Below are 24,606 nucleotides of genomic sequence, written 5' to 3' on the forward strand. Positions count from 1 at the left end.
AACTAGACTGACCATAGGGTTCCATTTGGTAGTCTAGTCGCCATAGGTAGCGATGTAGGGATCGGTAGGCTAGTATCCGGCATGAGCCTCGAGTTTCCTTTTTCTTGTTTTTGTAGATGTCTGATAGCAAGTCATTTTCTGAGCGTGAGCCCAATGCGTTCGGTGAGTAGTCATCGAAGGTCTCTTTGACTCCGATAATGAAGCGGTAGGTCCGGCGTCGGGACGGAAGTGATACCGATGTTGAGATACTCGGTGAAAGCCCCACCGTACCTTCACACGGCATCGGAAGGAGCTTATGATGCACCGGTACCGTTGGTCAAGCCTTGCCTCGGGAGACGAGCGTTAGTCGCGAGGCCTACTTCCGGCCGTAGAGAGTCAATCGTCGAACCATCTTGGGCTGAGGTATAGGTAGTCTATCCTAGCAATCCGAGGGTACCGATGGGGTTCCAAAGGAGCACCTATTCGGCGTAGATTACTTGGAGCCCAACAGGAATACTCGAGAGGGAGATCGCGAAATATCGCGCCGAGAGTATTTCATACCAGATTCGGTTCGGATGAGGATCCCAACGGCAATCGAATCTCTAACAAGCCGAAGGATGGCGAAGTCATCTTTTTCACGGACGTACTTTTGCAAGGAGTGAGGCTTCACCGCCTGCCGTTCAGAGAATGTTGGCACAGATAGGCCATGCTCCCGGCTTCAACCTCAACCGGGTGGCGCTAATGGGAGTAGTCACGGCCTTCACATGGTAGCGAGGAGCGCCTTACGCACAGTTCTCCCATCCGCAGTGTCACAAAGTCTAAGTCCACCACGAGGTTGGGTTGAGCTAATCGCCAAGGATACGAACGCGCTATTTTGTCGCTGCCGTAACCGCCGTAAGACGAGAGCAAGCGGCGCAGTGCTTCGCTCGTGATTGGGAATCGCCATCGGGACATCCCGTCTGTTTACATTCCCTACCTTCCAAATAGCCGGGCCCTCTTGCTTGTAGCGCCTTCGTAGTTTAATTCCGTTTCATTTTTTTTTCTAGGCAAATTGAAGCAGCCGATCATCACCCAATCGGAGATCCGCAGATCGACAGGTAAGGTGAAGGTCCCCGTAGAGAGAGTCTACCGAAATTCCTCTTCACTCCCAATCTCATCAAGGCTCAACTTGTCAATCCTGCCGAGAGTAAGTGTACTTGTCCACTATGACTCAGTTTCTTGCCAAAATGAGAATTCTTACCAATCTTGATTTTGCAGTGATTGAAGAGAGGAGGACTGCCGAGGCGAATAGGATGAACGAGTCCTCCAAGCGGCACCTTATGCTCGGCCTCCAAGGGAAGAAGAAGAAAACCGGCAGCCAAAGCGGTACAGCGTCATCGAGGAGTCGACCTTGAAGACCTTACCCTCAACGCGGCCGTCGTCGCTCAACGCCAACGGTGCAGGCCGAACAACGATTGCCGGTCCGTCTCCGGCGGTGTGCCTACCGAGGGCACCTCCTCCAAAGCAATCGACAAGCGCCCATTCACCAATGATGCTATCCAGCCCGGCGCGGTCAGACCGAGCTCGCCGCCATCTTTGCCGCCAAGACGATGAGTCACCGCCAACCCGTCTACTCGCCTGTTTGTCGAAATCGTACAATTTGTGAACCACATGATCCTCGGTTCACAAATGGAGCTCTCGAGATCGAGGACTCGCAAAAGGTCTTCGGGAGGAAGGACGCGCCTTCGCCTTCAAACTTCGTAAGCGTGAACCATTCTCGCTTTATCATACCGCTTATTTCAGCCGTATCTAACATTTTTCTTTGCTCTCCGTGCTTCAATGGACATGTGGTGTGCGTCCAATCGAGCCATCAATGCCGCCAAAAGGCGAAGAAGGCTTATGAAGACGGCAGGGCTAGGTTGCCGAGGTGGCAAGGCTATCCAAGCTCATTCGAACTTGGCGAAGGACATGCAGGCTGCGAATGGCAGTCAAGGTTTATCAAGCCAAGCTCGGTGAAATGTCGGCAACCCAGTCGGCGCGCTAGCGACAAAGAAGGCTCTGAGGCGAATGAGGTGATCAGTGGCCTTTGAGGAGTCGGACCGCCAAGGCTTGGAGATCGAGGCTGCGATCCGAGAGGCAATCGAGGGTACCGTCGGTCCTTCCGAGTTCTCTACCTTGCTAGACAAGGAGGTGGGCTGAAATGGCGGATCTGCTCTCTGTTTAAGCGGTACAACCCGGACAAAGCTCAACTCAACCTTTATTGCGATCCTCCTCTTCAAGATAATCAAGAGATGATCGAGGACTACGAGGAGGAGGATGCCCGTAAGAGGCTCACCGAGGGGACAATCACGATGCCGAGAAGGTCTTGTCGATGCCGGCCGAGAAGGCCACTGCTGACAGAAAGTTTCGACGCTCTGCAATGATAATCTTCTCCAAAAGCTTCTTCTCATTTTCAACTAAAGCTGGTTGAGCTCTAAGAGATGATGAAGAGTACGAAAGGGGAGGATGCCGGAAGAGCTGTTGCCCGATGCCGAGGAGGAGACTGCCGCTTGAGCCTTGTTTAAGTTTTATTTCATGTAATATGTCATAAGGTAATATGTTATGAACATCTTGATGCTGAGGCATCTTTTAATTCAAGCAGTTTTAATATTCAGAGTTGATTGTCAAGCAGTTTTACTTTCGGCATGTTTCTGCTTTAACTTATCTTATGAACTTTTTAAATGTTGAAGGCTAGATAAAAGTTAATCAGCCGTAGGCCAATAACAAGCTAACTTCCAAGTGCAACCTGAGTCGGTAGGAAGTTGATTTAATGCCGAAGGCTGTTAACAAAATAACTCTGAAGTGTACCTTCTATCGGTAGGAAAATCAAGTTAACTGCCGAGGGCTAACATTTTATCGGTAGGAAAGAATAACGTGGTACCTTAATTGCCGAAGGCTAATAAAAGGATTTAAAAATATAGTATACTGCGACCAATGGTCTTTACTGCATTTTTTAAATTAACACACCGAAGGTTGTGAATATTTGTGCCGTAGGCCTTTTCATTAATGATTGCCGAAGGCAAAGATACATTTGGAGTTCGTTTTACAATTGAAAAACCTGTCGTAGGCTAGGGAACTCGATATTGCCGAAGGCTTTTTGATCTACACTATTATCCTGGCGTAGGCTAGGTGACTTCATTTAAAATAATATTTCAAATGCTCTACGTTCCAAGGATGACCGAGGGTCTTTTCGTTGGAGTCCCTGAGTTGATAAGTTCTTGATCACTGGATGCCGATGATCTCATAAGGTCCTTCCCCGGATCCTTAGTTGCCAGAGAGACTTTTCGCATGACCCAATCTCCGACTTGGAAAGTGCGGGATCTGACCGAGTCATAGTACCGCAGAGACGCGCTATTTGTAAGCCGTTCGAACGTTGGCTTGCGCTCGGCATTCTTCGATCAGGTCGAGGCTCAAGGCAGTGCCTCCTCATTCTCCTTTAGGGAGAAAGTTTCGTTCGTAGGAGGATTTTCACCGGGTCTACCGCTTAAGAGCCAAAGGCCATGGAGAACGGTGTTTCCTGGTTGCCGTTCGGTAGGATGTCCGGATGGCCCATAATGCCTCTGGAAGCTTCTCCGGCCAGGCTCATTTGGCTTTGTCAAGCCGCCGTTTCAATAGCTTCTTGACTATTTTGTTCATCGATTCGACCGACCATTCGATGGGGTGGTGGCGAAGAACAGATTGATCTTGAGGCGAATGCGAATCGCCTAAAGGCTTCCAAATCGAATTGCTGCCGTTATTGGTGATGATGACGTAGGGATTCGAACCGCAGCAAATGTTCGTCCAAATGAAATCTTCCATTTTGGCTGCCGTTATTGTTGCCAAAGGTTCGGCCTCTACCCACTTGGTGAAGCATCTACGACGACAACAACATATTTGACTGGCTCTTACCTTGCGGCATCGGATCAATCAAGTCCAGATCCCTACCGAGCGAAAGGTCATGGGCTTACGATCGGTAAGAGAGGCTCGGCAAGGATGTGAGGGACACTACTGAGCCATTGGCATTTGTCGCACTTCTTAACTAGGACGTTTGCATCTTGGTACAAAGTCGGCCAAAATATCCCTCGTCGGAAGACTTTGTGTGTCGGGACCGACTCGAATGGTCACCACGACCCATCGTGAACTTCTCGAAGGGCGTAGTCCCCGCTCATTGGTGAGGCATTTGGATCGACGTGGTGTAGCCTCGCTTGTACAGGACATCGTCGATGGTGTATCTTGCCGATTGGTACCGTAGCTTCCGAGCTTGGGACTTATTAGTGGGCAGCGTTCCGTTTGTTAGGAAGGCATAAATTGGAGACATCCATGTGTCCTCGTACTATACGGTACATACCTCTGCCGTTGCCATGCTTGGCTGGGATAGTATCTCCACCGGCACCTTCCTTCCGATCTTATCGTTTATTATCGAAGCCAACCGCAAGAGTGCATCGGCATGACTATTCTCTGACCTCGGGATCTGCTGATTCTCGTAGGCCTGGAACTTTTGTAGGAGTTGGTGGGCTGTCGATAAGTAGGCGGACATGGAGGCATCCTTCACTGCGAAGTCTGACGTTATTTGATTCACAATGAGTGGGAGTCACTGTGAATGTTGATTTGCTTTGCGCTCATGCTCTTGGCTAGCCGAAGGATGGCCAAGAGAGCCTCATATTCCGCCTCGTTGTTAGAGGTTCTGAAGTTGAATCGGAGGGCATATTCGACTTTACTTCCATCTGGAGTAGTCAACATCAAGCCAACTCCGCAGCCTTGCTGATTTGCCGAACCATCAACATGAAGGATCCATAGAAGGATAGAAGGATCAAAGCGCTCGACATCCGTTTTCCCGGTTGCTCAGTAATAACGCGTTGAAGAACATGCTTCCGATGGTGCAGTGTGAGCTTGGAGATAAAGTCGGCAATGGCTCGACCCTTCTCTGCAGCCTTGGCTTGAATCAGGCGTATGTCAAATTCTCCTCGATCGCCCATTTGACCAAATTGCGGATGTTTCGGCTTTTGAAGTACCTCTGACACAACAAGGGCTAATGCTAGCTGTTCCAAGGATGGGTACCGAAGTTCCACGCTCTGAAGGGCCTTGACATAAAAGATTGGTAGCTCGCCTTCTTTGGCTTCCGTATCAATACCGAAATGATGGCAAGATGATACCGAAAGGTAGAGGAGGAGAATTTCTCCGGGAAGCGATTTTGACAACAGTGGTGCCTTGCTCATGTAGTTCTTCAAGTCTTGAAATGCTTGGTCGCATTCGGGAGTCCACGTGATATGGTGTTTTCCCCCTTTCAAGGCTTTGAAGAACGGTACACATTTATCGGTAGCCTTAGAGATGAAACGCGTCAAGGCTGCGACGCCCGGTAAGGCTTTGGATGTCCTTATGTGTCCTCGACGTCTCCATGTCGATTATGGCTTTGATTTTCTCGGGATTGACCTCGATTCCTCTTTGGCTGATCATGAATCCGAGGAACTTCCCGAAGATACAGCAAAGGCGCACTTCGTTGGGTTCAACCTCATTCGATATTGCTTGCGTATATCGAACATGAGGGCCAAGTTTTCCAGTGCCCCCCTGCCGTTTGGCTTTTCACCAACATATCGTCGACATACACCTCCATAATGCCACCAATATGTTGTGCAAAAATCCGATTGACGAGCCGTTGGTACGTCGCCCGCATTCTTCGGGCGAAAGGCATGGCGTTGTAGCATACAACCCGCGGTCGGTGATAAATGTCATATGCTCGCTATCGGCGTGGTCCATGAAAATCGGGTTGTACCGAATAGGCGTCCATGAAGCCGGCTCGTGTCCAGCGATTGCGTCAACGAGCGGTGGTCGATCCTCGGCAATGGGAAGCTATCCTTTGACGAGCCTTGTTCAGTCGGTATAGTCGACATTCGCCATCCTCTTTGGCCTTCTCAACCATGGCCGAGTTGGCAAGCCGAGGCGGTACGTAGCTTCCCGATAAAGGCGATGGCTTTAGCTTGTCCACCTCGACTATGGCCTCATACCGTTCGGCATCATACGAGCGGCCCTTCGGCTCGACCGGTTTATGGGCGGGAGATCTTGAGCTTGTGGCGATGACGCGTCGGTGATATGCGGGCATGTCATCGTAAGACCAGCGAAGACCTCCACTGTTGCCGCAAAAGTTAATGAATTGCGCTCATAGGTTAGGATCTTGGGTGGTGCCGATCTTTACCCACCGATCGGAAATTCCCTATCCAGGGATTACCGTTTGAGTTCTTCCATAGGCTGCGCTACCGGCGTTGGCGTTTCCTCTCTTGGGTCGTCTATAGGCCCGCTACCATTCGGTAGTTCCTGGTTCAAGACGGTAGAACCAGGTTCAAAGCAACTCCGGTAAGGGAGGATGGGAACAACAGTGCATTGCCCCTCATCGCCGAGGCCCTTGCATCCAACCGCCGATTGGAAGGAGTGAAGGTGCGTCAAGGGGTCCTTTCACGCGGTGTAAAGCGGTATACGCAACGGCTGTACCTCCTGTCTAGTCTGGACTTCTTGATGTGCTCGGTAAAGGGTCCCGGCTGAGTTTCCCTAGTCGAGCTCCGGATCGGGTTCGGTCATCTTCCATCTTCGAACTCTCTGGAAGAGCAGACGGATAGCGGGGTCTCGGCTTGGGACCTCCTCGGGCGAAGTCTTCGAAGTTCTCCTCGGACTTGGTGGCCTCGCCAGTATACTCTGTGGGAGTTTCGATCGGTAGTTTGATTCGGTGCCCTTGGACAGGGCATACTCGTCGTCAGATTCTACCTCTGATTCCAACCCTCGGACTTTCCTGAGGAGTGATTTGTCTCCAATGACCCTCATCCGTGAGTCCCGTAGGCGAGCATTGATCCTAATTGGGGACATTTGCCGTTCGGCATCCTTGTCGTTGATCCAATGTCGATAGTCGGTGTAGACCTTCTTCGGTACGTGAGGCTGGTCCCGTGGGGCTGGACTACCAGCTGTTTGGAAGGCGCAAGCGTTGCCTTTGCCCCTTCTTTCCTTTCTTACGCGGGGTCTGCGCAGACTGGGAAGGTTTGTAGACCAATATTCTGCGTTCCTGCTGATTAAGCAGTTGTTGAGTTTCGTCTACTTTGGACGAGAGGAGGTTGTTATGTTCTTGGAGCTTGGCCATTTCCTTCAAGGGAAATCATTTGAGCGAAGCTCCGCTTCGTAGTCCGCGCGGAGGATTACCGAATAGAGTGCTAGGTGCAGCGCGGGCTTGCTCCGCTTTGCATACCGTGATAGTCCGTCCTCCGTAAGAACGTTTGTCTGAAGTGGTTCCCATGTATTTTTTTAGGAATTGTAGGTTGATTATTATCGTTTCCCATAGACGGCGCCAAACTTTTAACGCAGAAAAATGGTTCGGCACTTTCCCGCGCAACTTAGAGATGTTGGGCCTTCGGTATGCTCTGGGCCTCAGTAGTGCGTTCGATCTGCAAGATAGCAAACACTCGGTAAGACCTAGGGCACCGGTGTGGTACCGGCCGAAGGCTCTCCGATGTTTAAGTAAGTACGGATTTGGTAAGATTGAACTATAGATCAATAGGCAATGTGCTGTAAGTTTTGATTGATTACCTCCTAGTTGGGATAGTTGTCCTCTTTTATAGGCCTTGGGAGGTGGGCAAATTGTTTAGAATTTCGATGTGGGACTGTGGACTCCAATTGTGAGACTGCCACGTGCCCCCTTGCGCTGGAGTTGCCCTAATCATGCGATCGGTAGGAACGAACTGTAGCTAGGTGCCGAAGGCTTCCATAGCTATAAATTGGTCCACGTGTCCGATGGTTATTGGCTGTTCATTTGGGTATAAACACTTTTCAAAGTCATAAACTTTTTTATGAATTTTGTTGATTGACATTTGATGTGCAACCCAAAGGAGAGGCGATATTAATTGTATTCTTGTAATTGGTATTGCTCGGAGAACATTCTTGGAATCTGTTTATGGAAGATTGCAAATAGAATACATGGATAGAACAAAGAAATATATTTGTTGGTCCATAATGCCTTAAAAAATTAGAGCCTACAGTGTGTGTTATGGATACAGGTCAGGCTTGTTCATCCCATGAAAAGTAAATGTTGCTATTAAGTTTTACATAGATATGCTCCCTTAAAAGAAATGGACAATCAGTTAGATTAGGGTATAGTTTCACTCAAAAAATTCAATAGAAATTAGCCATTTGAGAAGTTTTGCCAACAAATGTGTTGAGAGATTTCAGTTTCTGCTGTAACTTTGTTCTCCATGTCACATTTTCTGTTCCTGTAGTCATATTCATATACATGCCTTGAAAAGTATATGGTACATCTTCAACTACATCCCATCAAGTTGAAGCTCCCATTTAAAGAATTTGATGTTGTGGGTATATGGTTTACTCACCTGTTTTGGTTCATATTCTTATGAAATTGAATTTTTTTTTTTCTTTCCTTTTTCATATGTCAGGAGGACTTCAATGAATTCACTTAAACTGATAAGGTCTCTAGTCTGAAAAACATTAATTGGTTATTTACTGTGAATAAGTTGTGTATCTGTTATTGATGTAATTTTAAAAGAACTCTTTGCCAATGTTAACGGTGAACCCAGAAGAAGCAAGTATTCTAATAGTTGCTGTTATACATTATACAAATGTTCTTTGGTTGAGTTTTTTTAACAAGGGTAGGATTTTGAAGGTGGACATTTATGAGCTGGAGGTGAAGTCATTGCTTGCAGTTGGCTTATACTTAGTAGCATGCAATAGTCATCTTCTTAAGTTGTCTGAGAAGTGGAACTTATTTGGGCCTTTGAAATTCAAATTTTTTTTTTTTTTATTGCTTGTTTATTTCCATTTTATTGCTTTTTTCTTTGTCATTCCATTGCCATTTTATTGCTTTGTGGTGGACGGTTAACTTTACTTTTAATAATGGCGAACTCTCTTCCCTCTTAATAATTTTTTTCACTATTAACTTCACTTTGATACAGAGATTATATTTGTAAACTAAATCTACTACATCAAATGGAAACTCTCATTCAGCAAACACATGATGATGCTAACTCTCATTCAATTTAAAGACGTGCAAGTGGATTTTCCTTGACATTACCAATTGGGGAGCCAAGCAACGCCGTGAACTCTTTGTTATGTTCGAACTTGGCCATGTCTTCCTCTTTCAAGCTAAAATAAGACTCAATTCCATCAACATTTCTGGTGTCCATGAAGATTATTTGATTACTGATATGCATAGCAGTCATGCTCACCCATGTAGGCCTTCCCCAACCAAAATCTGCGTTGTACACAGGAAACTTGCATACACTAGAAAAAGTCAATGTGACCAGCTCTCCTTTTGCAGCCTTCTCTATTCTTTTCTTCATGAAATCCAGATGTTCTTGATACCCCTCTTTCGAATTTCCACATATAGTTACTGTCAATCTTCTCAATTTCCTCTATAACCTGCCTCGCCAATCCATGATGCTTCTCACTTGTAGGCAGAGTTGGAGCTGCCATGGCAGCCCTGTAATAATTTCTGAAAGTATTGATGAGGCAGAGGTGGCTTGAGCCTTGAACGAAGATCCATGATATAAACAACTGCGTACAACGTTTGAGATCTTTCCCTAGGCCTTGACAAACAAAGATGTCCCATAAAAAGGCAGACAAGGCCTCAACTTTTGATGGCCGTTTTTGGGTTTTTGAGATCTTGATGCTCTGTTCATATTTTGATCTCAAAGCCTCAACCTTTGACACATCAAACACAAACTTCTTGGTTTTGATCTCATGCCTGTTGGTGATAGGAACCCCTAAATACCCATCCATATTTCTTGGTGGGAAAATTGAAGCTGCAGAAAAATCTGGACCCACTATAGAATTTTTGTTCCCCTGTCCACAATTAGAAGCAGCTGCCTAATTGTTCACAAATGTAAAACATGAGCGGGCGTCTGCAATTCTGTGTGAGATGCATAACCCAACAGCAATTCCTCCACATTCAAACACATTGAGCTGGACACCAAGGGCTGTTTCTGTGACTTCATCCAGCTTGAATGGCAGCAGTTTGTGGAGCTCAGAGAGGCAGGGGTTGGTGATGACATCAGAGAGCAGATGGGTTTTGACTTTAGCTTCAGAAAATGGGATGCCTTGGTCTTTGCAGTGAACAAAAAGGTTGTTTCTGACTCTCCCAGCAAAAAGGGTAGTATTGGGTCAAGACTTTGGATAGAGAAGTCTTGAGGAGGTTGGAGATTTGAGTGATGTTTATGGAGCCATTGAATTCATAGAAGTAGAGAAAAGGAACATAGACATGGGGTGCTAATTGATCCAGAAAGGAGAGCTGGTGGTGGTGGAGATGGTGAGGGATTGGAGAAGATGGTTTGATTGTCTCTTTGGTGATTACTTTAACTTCAATCTTCATCCTGATCTTCTTTGCTAGAGAACTTTTGATCGATCCGTTTTGCTATTGCTAATTAAATTATGCGAAGTTGGAATCCTTCACAGATAATCACTTTTTTTTTCCCCCATTTTAATTTTTTTTTTTTAATAGGTCTTGCATTTCTCGGTGGAATAAGGTAATCCAACTTGGTGGAGATGTTTGTTTTGAGGAAACTTGGATGAAATTTTTGTTTGTATTGATAGTCGCATATGCGATTGGGACTGTAAATTTATATGAAGAAACCAATGATCATACGAATTCCAACCAAAGATGTCATAAACTAATGACCATAACAAAATACTTACATTTAACTATATTAAAACTAAGTGATATTGTAGGAAGGTTGATTCGAATGACCATGCCTCGGATGTAGGAATAATTGTTTTTAACTATTAAAATGAAATATTTAACAAAATATCAAAGTACACCGGAGGCCACGAGAAAGAAATTTGACATCTTACACATGTTTATTATTGGAGAACACACAATTTTATCCAAATTTTGACAAATTCAGATATATTAGATTTTAATTGAGATGAAAATTAAAACAAACCTTATAGTCACAATTACTTTGACTTCAAATATTCCCTACTAATTAATATACTCATTCACAAATGCAAGGAACTCATTGTCACCTTCAAGTTTAGCCAAGTCCTCTTCCTTCATGTTAATATATGCTTCTATTCCACCACCAGACTTGGCGTCCATGAAAACAACCAAGTTGTTGAAAATGAGGGGAGGTGAGCCAACCCAAGTGGGTTTTCCCCACCCAAAATCAGCTTCATACAGAGGAGATCTACACAGACTAGTGAAGCTCAGCGTCACCATCTCTCCCCTGAAGAAGTTCTCAGTGCTCTGTTTGATGAAATCCAAGTGCTCACTGCCCTGCTGCAGTTTGCTGACGTAGTGTTTGTCGATTTGTCTCACTTGGCGTCCTCTAGGTTCACCGATCGTTTTTTGTCCTCTAATCCAACGACAGCTAATTTTTTTACAATAAAATAATGAAAAAAAATTGAATTTTTTTTTTTAAATACCCAAAAATTAATGAATTTTTTTCCTATAAATATCAACCAATACTCTTCACTTTTAACACCAAATCCTCATACATTTTCTTCTCCTTCAACTGTTATTTCCTTTCTACTCAATATTTTTTTCACTTTCTAAGTTCTATTTTTCTATATCATCTTATGACTTCTTCTATCGAAACTAGAGGGGGCATAGAGCATCATGGAATATGTTTTGTTGTGTGAGTGTTGAGTTTGAAAATCTGAAATTTATTTGAAATTTAAAACTGAAAATCTTTTCCAAAAATTTTATCCGATTATGAGATATGAATTTTATAATAAATATTGACACGTACGAACCCAAAAATCTTATCCAAATTAATTGTTTAGGTAAAAAAATTTGTGAACAAAACAGAAAAATTAATAGTATTTGTCATTTGCCATGACAATTGGTGAAAGCACATATCTTTAAAGCAACCACTATTCATGTGAATAGTAATTTCTGCCATACAATTGGCAAATGGGTGGAGTTGGAGGTCAAAGTTTGATTGCTATCATTGTGTGGTGTTGAAAGGATGGGGATATGATGGCATTATTTGGATTCCCACTTCATAGCAACCACCTGGAAAGTGGATACTTATAATTTGTTGGCAAAAAGTCATTTTTGTCCCGAGGTTTCAATTTGATGCAATTTAAGACAATTCTCAATTTCTGATACTTATTGAGGGGCATTTCAATCCAAACTTGCAGCCCTTCCCTAACCCCCTTGACCGCCACTAGCCCTCCAAAAACTCTCCCTTTTGTAAACATTGACAATCCCACCATCTAAACCATCAACAAAACATACTCCTTGGAGTAGGTACCATTATACAACCTTCATTAATAAATTTTTTAGATATTATGTTGAATTACATAATGAGAAACTATCAAAGCTTGTGACACTGGCACAAGGTGCAGTAAGAGCTGCAATTGATGATGTTGTTGTAATCGTAGGCTACTATTATGAAGCTTACAAAAGACTGAAGTAGACTTGCTCTAGCTACCTTGTTTTTCTTTTTTGGCTAGAGATTACCTTCATCCCTTATGAAGAAATGAGATGGATTACAATTATAATTGTGAGTCTTTCTTCGGGTTCAGAAAAAAAATAAAGAAATGTATCTCCCTTGTGTAAACCTAAGACCCACTCAATTATGATTTTGTTAGTTGATGTTTATGCATAGATGGCCATAATTTTTATCAACAAAAATTCAAATGGAGCATCGTTTGTTGCTGGTTTATAACATAGATAAGTTTTTGGAGGGGCTGCTGGGTGGCTGTAGGTGGTTGGGGAGGTGCTGCAACTTTGGACTGAAATGCCCTCAATAAGTATTAGAAATTGGGAATTGTCCTTAAATTGGTTCAAATTGAAACCACAGGGACAAAAGTGATAAAATTGAAACCACAGCGACCTTAGTGGTAAAAATGATAAATCACAAGAACCTAAAATGACTTTTTGCCTATGCAGTTTATATGATACATTGGCTAGCTGATGCTGACTTTCCATGCAAAACAGGAAGCATGAGCAGTGCCAAATGTGTTAAACGTTGCCTTATTTTTGGAGTTTATTTTCTCTCACATTTTCTCTGACGTTTGGAGTTGCTGTGTAAATCCCTCAACACCAGAATATGTAAATAGTATAATTTTGAGGCTGCTTATTCATGTGAGTCAAGAACATAGGTTCAGCGGGAGCAAAATCTAGTTGGATAGGGTCTCAGAAAATTTCAGTGATTTGCTGCAAGAAAAATCTAACTGAAACTTCGGCTTTTGTCATGATCCTCTGGTTTAATCCTTCTTTTTTTCTCGCTGTTATAATAATATGTAAATGCAGCTCTTACCATCTGTTCTACAAACACATACGCAACCAAGGCAAGCATATTTTCCACCCCACCCCACATAACACTTTTAAATATATATAATTTTGAATTATATTCTGTCAATGTTTTGCGTCTCTTTCTTTCATTACAAAATATATAGAATTATAGAAAACTGAAGAAAGATTTTACCTATTGTACTAAAAAATAAATAAATAAGCACTCGCTTTCTTTCTATATTTCTTATCAAATAAGTTTTCCCTTTCATGTGAGATTTGTTGGATCTTCATCAGCAAAGGAATCCCAAATTTATCAAGTCCAACCAAATGACTTCAATCAATTTGATAACATATGTGCCATTTGATCGTTGACCAAAAACATCTTGACTGATCTATCAAAGACTTCCCATGACCAAACATTACGAATTTGGACAAGTCAAAACAAAGAAAAATATAAATTTAGCAGCTTTGATGGATACCAGGAATGGATATGAACTGAGTCAAACACTTTTACTTACTGTGAGCAAGCAATTCATAACATTATGATCATGAACAAACAAACACCATACAATAAGAGCTAGTGAAGCTGAAATGTAATAAAACTTACGAGTTAATTTATTCTGCAGTAAGTCCAAACTCATGGAAATTTAAAAAGAACAAAAATGAGAAATTAAAAAAATTCCAAACAAAAAAAAATAAGGAAAAGAAAATCCAACAATTATCAAACTCAGAAGCCAAATAACCAATCTAATCAAACCAACTAAAACTAAATTAAACCCCAAACGAAGCACACGTCTTACACATCAATAATTATCTGCTCATCTTGTTTTTCAGCTCATATTGTGATTCACAATGTGAAAAGTGAAAAAGAAAAAGGTTTTGACAGTGCATGTGATAATTTCCTATATTTGCTTTCAGTGGGAAGCATAATAATTGATCAAGAAAGTCCAAAAAACATATAACTAAGGAATGAGCAACAAAGGTAATCTTTACCAAGAACAAAACATTTCAAACAAATAGAACCACGTATAATCACATTGGCAATGCTGGTTATCTAAACATAGAAAATAGCTGAGCATAAGCTGCACAGAAATTTCTCATATTGAAATAAAATTCCAAGACATCTATCAAACTCCTCACCCTTTGGCTTAATTGAACCCAACTCCCTTTTTGTCTGACCCTAACCCAGTCAAAATTGAACCCCAAATCCATCTCAAATTGAACCAAAATCAAAGAAAGCAAGTTGGAAGTGACCCAAACTCCAGAGAAAGAGAATGTTTATATTCTTTAGATTCCTGTGCAAATTACAGAATTTTCATTGAGCTAGAAGCAAGTTTAATTTGTTTTAACATAGAAAAAAGATAGGAACAAAATTTCAAGCTACCTTCCCAAAAAAATCAGTAGATGTTAAGATTTGGAACATGATATCCAATCTTACTTTATTTATCAACAATGTTAATTCACGGAAACTTAAGGAGAATAGAGAAGATAATGATTGTAAAAGGTTGAAAGTTATGATCTTCCATCTACAACATTTACTCAAAGCACTGGGGAAGATCAATAGCAGCAAGAAACACTGAAAATATTCAAGGAATGCCAAGTTTCTCTACAAATACTAATACTTCAAGGGATTACACTTAATTACATCGATGACAACAAAATTATGCAAACAATGTTGAACAAAAAAATCTGCCTAGATCCTATTATCACAGTCAAATAGAAAATGAAACCAAACATTCAGAATTTTTTTTTTGAAACAGACGGAAAACAACTTGGAATTACAAGACCAACCACAAACAGCAAACCAAGTTTCAAATTGATTGAATCTGATTGAACCTTCATTTTATCTTTGAGGAACATGAATTGGTGTAAAGGTAGAAGTGACTTCTTATGTTGATTTGGTTCATTATGTTTTTATTTTGACCACAGCAAAGAACCTTGACGATTACCCAAAAAGAAAAACTAAAAAAGAAAATGCAAAGAACCTACAAAGATCGCCGCAGTTATAATCAGAACACTATATGATAAAGTTACCATCGTCACCACCAAATGATGTTTGTCTGAGAGAAAAAATCTGAACACACATGGATACCCTAACCCTTTATCTGAGAGAGAAACGCTAATCCAGTCAAAATTGAACCCCAAATCGATCACAAATTGAACAACAAAGAAAACAAGTTGGAGTCAAACATTGAATCCAATAATCACAGAGAGAAAAGGAAAGGGATAAGAAGTTCTACCGTCGTTCGCGTCGTTCCTCGTTCGTTCGTGGTTCATCGGCGTTCGTCGTGGCTCGTCGGTGATGGTCTTGGCTCGTCGGCGCTTGGTGGTGGCTCGTCGGAGTTGGTCGTGGTTCGCGTTGGAGGTTCGAGCGTGAGAATTTCCAAATAACGTGTAAACAGGCTTTACTTCAAGTAGGGATTTGGGCTTTACAAAATCTCTCCTTCAAATCCCAAGGATTTTTGAAGTTCCTCTTAGTGGGCTTTCCAAACTAGGTATTTAGGGCCCTAGGGATTTGTAAATTCCATAGCAACCCAAATCCCTCGACCAAATCACTCATTCAAACAGGCCCAGAGATCCATAATCTCAGGCAAACTACAGATGTAACTTGTAAGCCATAGCAAACCAGAGGTCCTCCTCCTCGTCTCTGACGGCCCAGAGATCCACAACCTCATTGACTATAAATTCCTCCTTCTGCGCAATCCGTTTCCAGCCCTTAGTTAAAAGCATGGCAACGGTTTCTCGATGGAGGATGTAGTTTCAAAGAGTTTTTTTATTTAAACTACACACTTTTCTTTGTTTACTTTAATACTTCAATCATTAACCTTAAGTTTTATTATTGTGTAAAAAGACAAAAAAAAAAATTATCATCCAACTTAATACTCAACCCTACTACATCTATACACACACTCCACGCGCCCCACCACTCTTCGTATTAAGTTTTAGAAAAAACATCAAACTCCTCTACTTGCCCATTCAATTAGTTGACAATTTCAAATGTGAAATCTCATATCAAGTCTTCCTGCTATAAATTTAATGATGCAGAAAGTGTAATTAAGACCTAGATTTCAATCCTATATAGCAGGAACAAGAACATGGCCCAGGAGATTTCAATCCTCAAGAAGGAAACCATAAAACCATCTTCTCCAACTCCTCACAAACTTAAAAGCTTCGAGCTCTGCCTTTTGGATCAGCTTACTCCTGTAGGATATATGGCCCTCTTGTTCTTTGCTACCCCACCAATGAGGTTACAACTTACAACAGAGAAAATATATCAGCAGCTAAAGAAATCACTCTCAGAAGCGTTAACTAGCTTCTACGTACCCACTTGCTGGAAGAATCAAAGATAACGTCTTTATTGAATGCGATGATGAGGGGGTTATCTATGTTGAAGCTCGAGTCAACGCCTTTATCTCAACCTTCCTTGACCCACCCAATTTCGACATACGAAAATCATGCCTCCACATTGAGATTGGATCCCCTGAAGCAGCCACAGGGATGCTACATTTCTTTGAGTGTGGTGGATTGGCAATAGGTGTTTGCGTGTCACACAAGCTTGCTGATGTGCCAACTTTGGGCACATTCATCAAAGCTTGGAAGTGCGCAGAGACCTATAAGAGTTGAAGCTGCCACTAGCCTCATTTGGAGTTGTGCAATGAATGCATCAAAACTAAGTTCAGGGTTTTCAAAGTCATCAATGGTGTCACATTCTGTAAATATACGCAAACGGGTTGTGCCACCATTGCCACCAACCTCAGTTGGGAACCTTGTGGGCTACTACGCTGCAATGGTGGAGGAGAGTGGGATTGAGTTGAAGGAATTAGTTTCTCGACTGCGGAAGGGATGGTTGAATTGAATTTAATAAAAACCATCCCAATAGATTGAAAGGGGACAATATGTTTGAAGCCATTTGTTAGTATTTTAAGGAGATAGGAAATATTATGAGTGAAGATGACATAAACTTCTTTATCCGTACAACTGCATGCACCTTTGGAATGTAGGAGATTGATTTTGGGTGGGGAAAGCCAATTTGGGTGAGCAAACCTGGTGATATACTCAAGAATGTTGCTACTTTGATTGACACGAAGGAGGGTGATGGAGTGGATGCATGGGTAAGTTAAGTGAGGAAGACATGGCCTTATTTGAACGTGAACCGGAACTTCTTGCTTTCACTTCTTTAAATCCAAGTGTATTTGGACCTGTAACAAGGAGATCTTCTCTTTAGTTTCTTAGGATTTATTTGGTGTTTTTGCTGGTTTTTCTCTTCTTCTTTTGGGATAAGAATTTTGTGTATTTATGTAGTTTGAAATTGAATAAAATGCAACTCTGCAATGCCAAGGAACTCTACACTTGATGGCATAAGTAAACTGTTTAAGCTAATGGCAAGTACAAAACACTATTTTAAGAGATTTGCCAAAGATGCTTTACTTTTCAATGGAAAATGAAGACAGAGTATTAGCAATACCCTATGAATAATTATAAAACCTTGAAAATGCTACATTAGTCGGAATTTAATACATTTCCTAAATTTAAACAATTCCGTCGTGAATGCAAAATGCATATGTACAACCAGATATGCTTTGGGTTTATTTTAGCCATCAACTTCTTCTCGAGCCAGCTTCAGGCATCCCTTTACAACTAGAGAAATGAATTACCACTTTGTTCTACAATCCCATTATTCTAGGACTTCAATCTTCATGAAACGAGCTCCATGAAATGGCTCTCACGTTTTACTGGAAGTGGTACAGTAACATCATCAGGTCTAATAGACATGTTTCCAAGTTTGTTGCCTTACTTCTGAAGTCGACAGGTAGGGGTAGAAACTGATCTTGCACCATTAGAGACATTGAAGTCGACAGGTAGGGGTAGAAACTGATCTTGCCTTACTTCTGAAAAGTCGCCAGCAGTTACTCTGTTGTCTGAGCCATCCAAGAAGTAACTTCTTCAGGAGTTTCAACTTCTATCAGTTGTGCACCTGACCTTTTTTTATAGCACTTCCTTTGATTTTGCAGAATCTCATCCTTCGCTCATAAACTTAAACATTTGGGATGTCACATGACAACTTGAACCAAGTGCAACATCATTCATAGCACCTCTACTTCCACATCCTATATTCATGAACATTATGCACCGCGGAAATGTCTACTCATAAATTCCTGAGCCTTTAGGCATCCATATATTTTATGTTCAACCAAGGAAAATCTCTATTTTCTGATTGGGAGGAAAAAGAATTGTTCGATAGGACCGAACCCCTCAAACTGAAGCCATATCTGATCAAACAACATGGGATCATGCCCCTTGCATGGATCAGCATGATAACCCGACATAGGACTGTGCAGAAAGAGTATGAATTCTAAACAGTGATTGAAGTAATTGAGGTTCATGCACATTCTGTACCAAATATTTAAGAAGGATCTCTATAGTAGTTGCTCATGGAAGATCTCCTCAAGAATTCCGCCACCAATTTGGAGAATGCAGAGGAACTATCGTCAAGTAACCGAGTTGGAGAATCATACTCTAAAACCTTGCCTGTATTAATCAAAAGTTAATAAAATCAGTTCAATTCATGTCACCTAAGCAATTTTAAGTTTTTCAATTAACCGTAAATGTTATTTCAGATTTTTCTTTGCCACTAGATCCAGGTTTCAATATTAATATGCTTCAACTATACTATCTGCTAAAGTGGAATGTTCTATCCATTTTGGAACATATCTACAAAGCAGGTTATACTAACAATACCTTCACCAAGAACTAGAACCAGGTCATTGTCGATAACCGTAGGAATCCGGTGAGCCACAGTGATCACTGTGCATCCACTCGTTTCTTTCCTTATTGTCTCCTGAATTAGAATATCGGTTGCGGTATCAATAGAAGCTGTAGCCTCATCCAACACAAGAATTTTCCTTTTCTTTAAGAGCACTCTGGCGAGGCAAACAAGCTGCCTCTGTCCAACACTCCAGTTTTCTCCATCTTCAGCAACTGTTACAGTGTTTGAACCAATTAAACAAGTTGGTAAATGAGACAAAAAATAATAACTGAACTTCTTTGGTTGCTTATATATTGAGTGGATTTTTTTATCTTCATACCAGGTGCATCAAGAAGCCTTTGATCCTGCCTAACAATCTCTGCCAGTCGACATTGATTCAGAACCTGAGTTATTGAATCATATAAGTAACATTACCACAATATCATTCTTGTAAATAAAGGCTTTGACCCTAACCTCCCAGAGTTCTTGATCAGAATGCTGTTGCAAAGGATCCAGATTGGTCCTCATGGTACCTTGAAATAAAATTGGGTCTTGTGGAATAATGCTCAACCTTGACCTTAAGTCCTGCAGGCCTATTTTAGAAATATCCACACCGTCAATAAGAATCTGCCCTCCTGAGGGTTCCACAATCCTAAAGAGAGCTTGGATCAAAGTGGACTTTCCACTCCCTGTCCTGCCCACAACTCCTATTTTCTTCCCTCCAGGGAAAGTGCAAGTGATCCCTTTGAGAACAGTCGGGAGAGCTGGATTATATTGCACATGAATGTTTTCAAGTTCAATTTTTCCTGCCATTGGCCATTCAGGAACTGGTCTACAGTCTTCAATCACCAGTGGTGCTTCACTTGGTATATGTGTGAACTGAAGAATTCTCTCAACTGATATCATTTTGTTTTCTACATTACACATATTCCATATCACCCAAGCCTGCAGGACATTTAGGTTTAAACCATAGGTAGCAGCCAATCCTGCCAAACCTGAGACCAAAGCAACATAGACAGTTAACTTTTAAAGCTTATGGTGATCATAATCATATTACCTCAGATTTCATCGGGGATTGGAGGGGCTTACTAGGATCAATAGCAGACCTAGGCAGGCTGACCAAGATGATAAGAAGAAGGAAGAAAACAAGGTTGAACAGAAAATTGGTCCGAACAGACAGCCATTCCATTGTGGCATAATTGTGAAAGGCTACTCGGGAATAATCATCAATCAGGTCCATTGTTTTCATCAAAAAACGGTCTCCTTGATTGAAACAACGAAGTGTTCCTGCACCTGTGATTGATTCTGAAAAGTGATGTAGAATTGGAGCCTTTCGAATTCCAACCATTCGGGCGAGTTCTCTGGCTGTGGTAATGTAATAAGCCTGCAAAAAATATAAAACAAGATAAATACCGGTGCACCAAAGTACTTAAATATGAGCTCGAAGAAACATTAACTTTCTCATTATGAAAAAAACAATAACCCATAATATTCTTTACAATGTGTGATGCACGTAGGGAAATATGGTTTAGATTTCCTTGTAGGTAGGAGTTTGGTTATAATAAAAAACATGGAAAAATAAATTCGAAATGGGGTTTTTCTTACTTGATACCACATGGAGAGTGCAAGAACGCCAAGGAAAAGAATGAAGACTTGCCAGGCCACTTGAGACACAAGGATGATGATGCTTATTAGCTGGATGAGGGCAAATGCCAATCCAGCTATTCTATATGGAATATCCATGTCTACTGTGCTTTGATCCGTAGAACACTGTAACCATTGTAATTTTTTCAGAAAGAAAAATAAGAGTTAACTAGTTGAACTTGACATATACTTCACAGAGTTAAAATTTATTAAACTTTCAAACAGGAAAGAAATTTAGAACTGACCCTATTTAGGATTCGACTAGAAGGCGTGGAGTCGAAAAATGAAATTGGTGCCCGGAAAACTGAAGTAATCATTCCAAGGAAGAGACGCTGAGCAGTCTGAATAGCAATAGTTGACAGAAAAAGTGCCCTTCCCAGAATGAAGATGGAACTCCCAGCAGATAACAGAGCAAATACCCACATCAACCGCTCTTTGCTGACCTTGTGTTCTTTCTCTGTTGCCCAAGCAATCCAGTAATTGCTCCCCATTTGTAGTCCCTGGAAGAAGACTTGACAGAGAAGGATGACCGGAACAAGAGCACCTCTATAAGCAGAAGTGACAAAGGTTGAGTAAACACGCCATTTCACTCGACCAGTTTCTGCCTCTTCTTCGTTACTTTTTCCTGAAAGCTTCCCATTGTTGATGGCCTCTTTTTCTTCTAAAACCTCTATTAGATTAACTTGATGAGGTCTTCTATTAAAGGAATCATCTTGTTGGCATGTGTTAACTTGGTCAAATGATTTTTTATGCGCCGACATTTGTCTGACAAGTTCACTGTTGGGATCCGCAATCAAATCCTCATATTTTCCAGACTCAGCAATTTGACCATCTTTAATTACCTATTGACAATAGAATTGGACTGGAGAAATAAGAGACTTGACAAAACACGTTAGTATCTGAGTAGGGCAGCAAAAGAAATCCAATAACTTACCAAGACAAGGTCAGCTGCTTCTAAAAATTCTAATTGGTGGGTAGCGTAGATGACAGTCTTCATGGACAAGTGTTGTAAGAGACATTTCTGCAAAACATTCTAATTTCTGATTAAATCCATTTTAAGACATGAACACAAATATATAAGTACATGAACACAATTTCTGATTAAAATGATAAGAAATTTGGCTTGCCTTAAACAAGTGTGTTCCTGTATGTGCATCCACAGCACTGAAAGGATCGTCCAAAATGTAAACATCTGAATCACTATAGACAGCTCTAGCCAGTTGAATTCTTTGCTTTTCTCCACCACTTAGGTTCATCCCTCTCTCCCCCACTACAGTCAAATCCCCATCTTCCCACGTATTGACATCATGATCCAAAGCACAAATTTCCAAAACATACTCATAACAGCCCTCATTCATTTCCTTGCCAAACAACACATTCTCCCTTATTGTTCCAGTTTGAATCCAAGCACTTTGTGGAACATAAGCTTTTGTTCCATAAACCTTCGCTCCTGCCCCAGAAATTTTGGGAATCTCACCAAGTATACTAAGTAGTAGGCTTGACTTGCCAGAACCAACAGAGCCACAAACTGCGACCTTGGATCCTTTCATTATCTCTATCTTCTCTGTAACTTTGATTGTAGGTTTCTTAAAGTCTTGCTCGGTTGTTATCCATGCATACTCTCCTGCGTCAAGAACAACCATGACATCGGATACTTTTGAAGTATGGCAAGGAATCAGCTTCATTTGATCATCTTTGACAAATTCTTGGATACGATCAATAGATACCTTTGTCTGAGTAATCATGGAAATGAGCTCTGGCAGGTTGTAGATAGGCTCTTGTAGAATTCTAAACGTAGCTAAAGCAGACAATACCCTACCTACTGTTAACGGTGTATTTAGTCTTATGCATACACCAAAAGTGGTAACTGAGACTAGAGTTGGTGAAGCCCAGAAGAGAAAGGCCACTGCTGAGCATGTATAAAGGTATCTCTTCAGCCAATGCCTCTCTGTTTCCCTGAGTTGAAGCAGCTTCTTCAAGAATGTGGGCTCCCATGAGTGCAACTTTAGAACTCTCATGCTCTTCAGAATCTCTGATGTTACTTTGATTCTTGAATCGTTCGCTTCCATGATCTTGGAGTGAAGCCGTTCTTGCATATTGGCCAAAGGTGTGTTGCATACCATGATCAAAACTGTGGAAAGAAGAGCAGCAGCAGAGGGCGCCGCACCAAGATTCCTGTAAAGGATAGCCAGTGCCAAAACTACTTGAAGTGGGAGCAACCAAATACCATGAATGTACCAGCAGAAATCTCCAATTCTTTCTACATCCACATTGATTAAATTAATAATTTTTCCATTGCTTGGACCAGAATACTTTATGGAAATAGATTTCTTGTAAATCAACACAGTGAGAGCTGCTCGTACTCTTACACCAATGAGGTGAGCACCAAAATACCACTGCCTCTGACTCAATGATTCCAATGTCTTAGCAATGAAGAATATGAACGCAAGAATCAACCCATGGTGGATGCTTGAATTGTCATTCTTTTCAAGCAAATAATTTACAAAATTTGTAATTAGGAAAGGACCTATATATGATGCAGCCGTATTGGCTCCTACAAAAAAAATTGAAAAAAGGCATATAAAAACATGCACGACAAAACTGAAAATGAAAAGGAAAAGGAAAAGTGATTCAATAACGAAGAGTTACCTGCAAAAACAGCATTTATGGCTAATGATCTTCGTATAGCCCGCATTATGGATTTTGGCAAAGAAGAATCTTCCATTTTCTGTTTCCTCAGTGACTCATCAAGCACATAGGAAGCATTTTCTGCTCTTTCTGAGGGAGGAACATGTGGAATATGAGGTAGTTCCAGTTTCTGGATTCGACCCCTTTTGAAAAGTGGGTTCAGCCATTGAAATGTAGCCTTGCTCCAAATTCCGGCTTTCGTGTAAGTATCAGTGTTTTGGGGGGGAGTTTCATCTTCCTTCTCAAGTAATGGGTGCTTAAGGTCATTTTTTTCCTGGGCAGCACATCTAAAGGCATTGAAGAAAAGTAGTACTGACAGAGGAAAGGAAGCAAATTCAACTATGTTAGCCTTGGGAAGAATATCTGGGAAATCTATGGATCTGAAGTGAGTAATCAGGTAAAGGCACAGAGAAAGTGAGTAAAAACTGCAGGAAAAGATCCACCAAATAATGAGGACCCAAGGCCACCTATTTTGCTCACTGAGAATTGTGTTCTTGGAGTAGACTGTAATTGGTGTGGCTAAAACCCAAGTCATGCCAGAGAAGATTGATTTACAACTTATAATTCCACCACCAACCCAATACTCATAAATGCCAAAACCAAGGTAAAAAGTTGAGATTAAGGCATTTGCAAGAATGGTAAGCAAAGCAAGAACTTTACATCCTCTGTCTGCTCTATGTATCAAACATGTACGATTGCTACCACCACCTCTTCTTCGTTCTCATAATATCCAGCAAAACCCACGTCAATAAACCTATGAAAAACGCTACACTAACAATCTCCAGCGATATATCCATGGAGAGCAGCTATAAATTCTAAAACTTTCAGAGTCAAATTAGTTCTGGACCAATCTAGAACCGAAAGATGTCCAAAAATAAACTACGTACACAGAGAGTTGAATCAACGACGAGACCTGCGTATAAAAACGTCAATGGGATAAGAACAATGGCAACCCAATTCAGATAAGCACTGAAAAAATTAAACCCAACCCAATTGCCGTTGAAATATCGCAGCAGCAGCAAACAAGAATTTGGGAATATATATATATATATATATATATATATATAAATTGAGAAAAAACAAAATAACTGGCTAAGAGCAGGGTCGTTTATACAGAAGCAAACCTGTGAATGTATGAAGGACGCACGTGGCTCTTCGGTGCGGGGTGGTGACAAGAAAGTATCAAATGTAGGTGAATGATTCAATCAAACGCCTAGTGGCTGTGTCTATGCACTGTGCACAGTCCTTTGGCTTCTTATAAAGAAGAAGAACCAGCACTGAGGGACGTAATAAGCGTGCCCAAGTTGGAATCTTTACGTTGCTATTT

The 24,606-nt window shown here is 41.5% G+C and overlaps 1 protein-coding gene, 1 long non-coding RNA gene and 2 pseudogenes across 3 annotated transcripts; 1 reads left to right on the forward strand and 3 right to left on the reverse strand.

Moving 5' to 3' along the window:
• Positions 1 to 8,978: 8,978 nt before the first annotated feature.
• Positions 8,979 to 10,369, reverse strand: LOC107880287 (stemmadenine O-acetyltransferase-like; annotated as a pseudogene).
• Positions 10,370 to 13,300: 2,931 nt separating this feature from the next.
• LOC148919853 (uncharacterized) lies at positions 13,301 to 15,794 on the reverse strand. The gene is made up of 2 exons (XR_016124782.1): positions 15,442 to 15,794; positions 13,301 to 13,603 (listed from the first exon to the last, which is right to left on the reverse strand). It is a non-coding gene; the product is annotated as an uncharacterized LOC148919853 (long non-coding RNA).
• Positions 15,795 to 16,196: 402 nt separating this feature from the next.
• On the forward strand, positions 16,197 to 17,470 carry LOC107880288 (limonoid 7-O-acetyltransferse-like; annotated as a pseudogene).
• A 186-nt stretch (positions 17,471 to 17,656) lies between these two features.
• Positions 17,657 to 24,548, reverse strand: LOC103321950 (putative ABC transporter C family member 15). Of its 2 annotated transcripts, XM_008223800.3 has the most exons (11): positions 24,404 to 24,548; positions 23,241 to 24,192; positions 21,719 to 23,145; positions 21,526 to 21,612; positions 20,837 to 21,433; positions 20,553 to 20,717; positions 20,037 to 20,331; positions 19,422 to 19,942; positions 19,288 to 19,351; positions 18,941 to 19,180; positions 17,657 to 18,730 (listed from the first exon to the last, which is right to left on the reverse strand). In XM_008223800.3, exons 2-11 carry the CDS (start codon positions 23,812 to 23,814, stop codon positions 18,606 to 18,608), a joined length of 4,095 nt encoding a protein of 1,364 aa, XP_008222022.3. In that variant the 5' UTR covers positions 23,815 to 24,192; positions 24,404 to 24,548; the 3' UTR covers positions 17,657 to 18,605. The 2 variants fall into 2 exon arrangements, with proteins under 2 accessions (XP_008222022.3, XP_088902964.1); XM_089046838.1 differs by lacking the exon at positions 24,404 to 24,548 and having other exon boundaries at positions 23,241 to 24,290.
• Between the last annotated feature and the right edge of the window lie 58 nt (positions 24,549 to 24,606).

The sequence above is a fragment of the Prunus mume genome, linkage group LG2 (assembly GCF_029339155.1).
Source record: "Prunus mume cultivar Tortuosa linkage group LG2, ASM2933915v1, whole genome shotgun sequence".
NCBI classification, from domain to species: Eukaryota; Viridiplantae; Streptophyta; class Magnoliopsida; order Rosales; family Rosaceae; genus Prunus; species Prunus mume.

Coding starts and splice junctions, on each gene's coding strand:
- LOC103321950 (XM_008223800.3), bottom strand. CDS start 23,814: ATGACTTGGGTTTTAGCCACACCAATTACAGTCTACTCCAAGAACACA. Junction 21,613..21,718: donor CAGGAACACACTTGTTTAAG/GCAAGCCAAATT, acceptor AATGTTTTGCAG/AAATGTCTCTTACAACACTT. Junction 19,352..19,421: donor CTGATCAAGAACTCTGGGAG/GTTAGGGTCAAA, acceptor TCAATAACTCAG/GTTCTGAATCAATGTCGACT.